Below are 4749 nucleotides of genomic sequence, written 5' to 3'. Positions count from 1 at the left end.
CTTCACTTTCTCCCTCCCTCGGTACCCAACGTTCCGTCTTCCACTCTCATTCCGTTTATCGTCCCCACTGCCTTCACTCGCACACCCCACCGCCACCAGCGTTCCTGGAATTTTGGACTTAGCTATTTTTAAAACTGTCAACTCAGTGTGGGCTCCTCCTCCTCTCAGCTGTCCGGCCCCCTCCCCCCACACCAAACCTTCTCTGGCTCTCTGACCTCGGTGAGACTGCAGCCAGTCTGGGGGACGGGGAGAGACATGGAGAAAGAGATGGGGACCCCCGGCCGGAGGAGAGCAACAGCACAGGCGGCCGTGGCTGGAGAAAGCTTGACCTCCGGAAGCAGTGAGTCTAGATGAAACTGCAGGTACTTTGATAAGCTTTTGGGTCGAGGCCAGGAATTCATAAAATCGCAGACATCTGTTCTGAAAACTAAGGTCTCCCCTTACCAAGGTACCCCAGTCTTCACTTTTCCTCTTGCCTCATTGTTTGGTTTCCAAACCGCGTCCACTTGAAGTTTAATGCTGCCTCTGTCTGGCCCTCTTGTTTTCCTATTCACCTTACCACACCAAGGCTTTTTGGGGTAGGGTTGGTGATAGGGCTGAACCCCAGGGCCTGGAGTGTGGGAAACACTCACCTGACATTTCATTACAGGCCCAGCTCCTACCCCAAGACCCCTCAGATCTCCTGCCTGACTCTTTCCCAACTCATATACTTGCTCTAAGGAGGGGGGTTTGGCAAGAGAAAGGGAGACAGACCTTCCCCAGTATCTGTTCCCCTCAAAAGACCAGGAGAGTCTGGACCTGCAAGAGGGAACACAGACTTGCTCTTCAGCCAGGCCTGGAAAAACATACGAACTATTGACCAGGCAAAAGCAAATATTAATTTGAATGCTCGATTTGTACCCTAACCTGTGAGAGCGGGATCATGGTGTCAGCCCTCTGGCTTCTGTGTCACTGGAAAGGTGGCATTCTAGAAAAGGTGGCATTTGTCTGTTTACCCCTGTGCCCTTCTAACACAAGGAAGTCAAAGAAATGGCAGGTGGGGTCCCTCCTGGTCTGAGGTGATCAGCACCTAGCTTTCCTCAGGGATGCCTTCATTTTGGATACATCTGCCGTTTGGTAGTCAGGATGGGGCAGTACAGCGGACTCTGCCCGCCTGAGGTCACTCAGCCTTCCCTCCACCCCCACCTACGGGTATTGCACAAGGGACCTGAAGGTGACCACAGGAGCAGGGCACAGAAGCTGCGCCACACTCCTCGCCATCTGGAAGCCTCCTTCTTCCCAAACTCCACTCTGTCCAGCCCTTGCCTTGGTCTCTCCAGAGTCTCTGTCCACCGTCTTGACCCGCCTTTTTCTCTTTGCCCACTTCCAGCCAAATTTCTTCGTCCAGTCACAGAACTACCTGTGGAAACTCATTAGGTAGGAGCCTCATCAGCTGGGAAGAGCCGGCGCCTGGGGGGGACCTGGCTGGATAGGTATGGGGGATCGAGGCCAGCCCCCTGGCCCCGGGTCCCCCCACGGCAGCCCTCCAACTCTAATCACCCTCACTCTCCTGCTGCTCCTCAGTGGACAGGGTAAGGAAGGGCCAGGGAAGGGTTGGCGATGTCTGGAGGTTAGGCTGCTTGGCAGGGGTGGGCACGTGAGCACGCGTGAGCGCGGAGGGCTGGGAGCCGAGCCCCAGCCACCGGCCAGCTTGAAAGAGGCCTGTCCTGTGGCGTCCTTGGACCCTAGGGAGACGGGGAGGGAAGGAGGCGAGGAGGAGGGGGCTGGAGGAGGGCGCCCACGCGGAGCGGTAGGGACGGTGGGCTGGCATTTGGCCGTTAGGTGAGGACTTGGATGGACCCTGCGTGGGGTCCCCGTCTCCCTGCCGTCCCCAGCTCACTCCCAGTGCAAGATCCTGCGCTGCAACGCGGAGTACACCCTGAGTCTGCGCGGAGGGGGCTCCCCGGGCACCCCGCGTGGGGGCGGCCGCGGCGGGCCGGCCCCGGGGGCCTTGTGCCGCGCCCTGCGCTCCTACGCGCTGTGCACTCGGCGCACGGCCCGCACCTGCCGCGGGGACCTCGCCTTCCACTCGGCCGTGCACGGCATCGAGGACCTGATGATCCAGCACAACTGCTCCCGCCAGGGCCCCACGGCGCCGCCCCCGGCTCGGGGCCCCGCCCTCCCCGGAGCCGGCCCGGCGCCCCTCAGCCCCGACCCCTGCGACTACGAGGCTCGGTTCTCCCGGCTGCACGGCCGGGCCCCCGGCTTCCTGCACTGCGCCTCCTTTGGGGACCCCCACGTGCGCAGCTTCCACCACCATTTCCACACGTGCCGCGTCCAGGGAGCTTGGCCCCTGCTGGATAACGACTTCCTTTTCGTCCAGGCCACCAGCTCCCCCGTGGCATCCGGAGCCAACGCCACCACCACCCGGAAGGTCAGGGGTTCGGTTTTCCTCTCAGCCCCGCTTCTGAAGTCCTCTCCCCCTGTTCCCACCCAGCTCCCGGCTCTTTGTCTTTCCCGAATATCCTCTCCACCCCGCGCGGCTTCCTCCCACCAAACGTTTGCTGCTGCAAACGTGAATTCTCTTAATGGGAATTTCGTGCAAGCGCAGGTGACGCTGAGGAGGAGGCTGGGGGTGGCGACTGAGGACCAGGAGGAAACTTCCGTCTCTGCTGGGATCAGATCTCTGCCGACGTACGCGGCTTGCTCGGATGCGCACTGAGCCCTGACGAGCTATTTCCCCTCTTGTCCTCACAGATCACCATCATATTTAAAAACATGCAGGAATGCATCGACCAGAAAGTCTACCAGGCCGAGGTGGACAACCTTCCCGCGGCCTTTGAAGACGGCTCCGTCAACGGAGGCGACCGGCCTGGTGGCTCGAGTTTGTCCATCCGGACGGCTAACCCGGGGAGCCACGTGGAGATCCGAGCTGCCTACATCGGAACAACCATCGTCATCCGGCAGACTGCTGGACAGCTCTCCTTCTCCATCCGGGTGGCGGAGGACGTGGCGCGGGCCTTCTCCGCCGAGCAGGACCTGCAGCTGTGCGTGGGCGGATGCCCGCCCAGCCAGAGGCTCTCCCGCTCCGAGCGCAATCGCCGCGGAGCCATAGCCGTCGACACAGCCCGGAGGCTGTGCAAGGAAGGGCTTCCGGTCGAAGACGCCTACTTCCAATCCTGCGTCTTTGATGTTTCGGTCTCCGGCGACCCCAACTTTACTGTGGCAGCTCAGACAGCTCTGGACGATGCCCGAGTCTTCTTGCCGGATTTAGAGAAACTGCATCTTTTCCCCTCTGATGCGGCGCCGCCTCTCTCTCCCGCCAGCCGCCTTCTTTCTGGTCTCTTTGTTCTGTGGCTTTGCATTCAGTAAGCAGGCCAGCCACTCCCGACCAGCTTGGGAACATTTGAGGATGGAGGCTGGTGTGAGGAAACACAGAGATGTGCCGAAGGAAACAGTGGGTACAGGAGACAATGACCCTTACCCAGAGTCAGATGAGGCCCCAGTTCAAGGCTGAAATCACCCTAGAATAAGGATTCTATGGTCGTTCTATGGTCACCAAATGCCAGGGTTTTGCATTCCGGACCCTGGCATGGGCTCTTCACCATGATTTTCCCAGTCCCATTGGCGACACTCTGATGATTCCACTCCGCACACACCTGATATCACTCCTACAAGCCTAGAGATTGTGAGAGTCTGATGACCAGCAAAACATTAGAGGGTTGAGATTTCTTAAGGGCAAGAGCTAAAAAAGGGAAGACATAATTAGCTATTTTAAAAGGTGGAAAGAGAAGAAAACAAGTAGGGAAAGGTTTTTGGTTCAGAAATGAAGTGGCCATCGTCTGGCTCTGAGGCAAAGGAAGTCAGCTTTTGGAGCCTGGCACCCACACAGAAACTGCCATCCCCACCCCTTACTAATCTGTCATTAAAGCTACGACTTCTCCATACCGTCCTCTGTTGCCCGGGTTGAGTCCCTTACAGACGTGTGGCGTGGAGCTGGGGCAGTGTGTTCTCTGACAGAGATCCCGGAGCTATCAGCTGTCCTCTCTGCCCCCTGGAGGTTACAAGCCACTCACAGGAAGGAGCCACGAGTGTTATTATTATCATTTTTTTCTATTTTTGATGTAGCCCAGGTTGACCTTGAATTGCTGGTCCGAATGTCTTTCCTCCTCAAGCACCGGAGTGAAAGTGTAGGGGAGTGTGATGACTGTGACGTCACTGGAGTACATGGCTTTTGGATTCACGTGGGAAGAGGGTGGTGAGAGCCAGCGTCACGAGAAGGAATGAAAGACACAGAGATGGTGCTGCAAACTGCAGGCTTCGAACAGGTCAGGGGTTTCCAGGAAGTTCAGACCATCAGGAGTTAGCCCCAGAGTCACGATTACTGAGGGAACCCACGAAACGCAAAGGACAAGAAAGGAGTTATGAGACAGACGGCTCAGATAGGCGGAGGGAATTACAAAGCACCTTGAAAGCGGGGTCAGGAATTCGAATCTGAGCACGAACACTTACGTGCTTAAAAGATGCCAGTCAATGTTATCAAAGCTTAAGAAATAGAATAATGTTGTAAACACACTAAAATCACATGGAGCTGGAGAGATGGCTCAGCAGTTAAGAGCACTCTTGCAGAGAACTCAGGTTCTGTTCAATGGCCTTCAACTGCAGCTCCAGGGGACCTGACATACCTCCAGGCCTCCTCTGGCTCCTACATGCACATAGTGGACATAAATTTATGCTGCACACACACACTCATACTTTTTTTAAATCTTA

At 57.0% G+C, this 4749-nt stretch overlaps 1 protein-coding gene across 4 annotated transcripts; it reads left to right on the top strand.

Moving 5' to 3' along the window:
• The first annotated feature begins 209 nt into the window (after positions 1-209).
• On the top strand, positions 210-3931 carry Hjv (hemojuvelin BMP co-receptor). Of its 4 annotated transcripts, none has more exons than XM_055603796.1 (4): positions 210-340; positions 1370-1416; positions 1875-2413; positions 2737-3931. In XM_055603796.1, the coding sequence occupies exons 3-4, from the start codon at positions 2096-2098 to the stop codon at positions 3349-3351; spliced, it is 933 nt and encodes a 310-aa protein (XP_055459771.1). In that variant the 5' UTR covers positions 210-340; positions 1370-1416; positions 1875-2095; the 3' UTR covers positions 3352-3931. The 4 variants fall into 4 exon arrangements, with proteins under 4 accessions (XP_055459771.1, XP_055459769.1, XP_055459770.1 ...); XM_055603794.1 differs by having other exon boundaries at positions 259-362; positions 1370-1571; XM_055603795.1 differs by having other exon boundaries at positions 322-340; positions 1370-1571.
• The last annotated feature ends 818 nt before the right edge of the window (positions 3932-4749 follow it).

Source organism: Psammomys obesus, unplaced genomic scaffold (genome assembly GCF_907164565.1).
Source record: "Psammomys obesus unplaced genomic scaffold, mPsaObe1.curated_primary_1811, whole genome shotgun sequence".
Lineage (NCBI taxonomy): Eukaryota > Metazoa > Chordata > Mammalia > Rodentia > Muridae > Psammomys > Psammomys obesus.
This window is presented reverse-complemented; position numbering and strand designations above follow the sequence as displayed.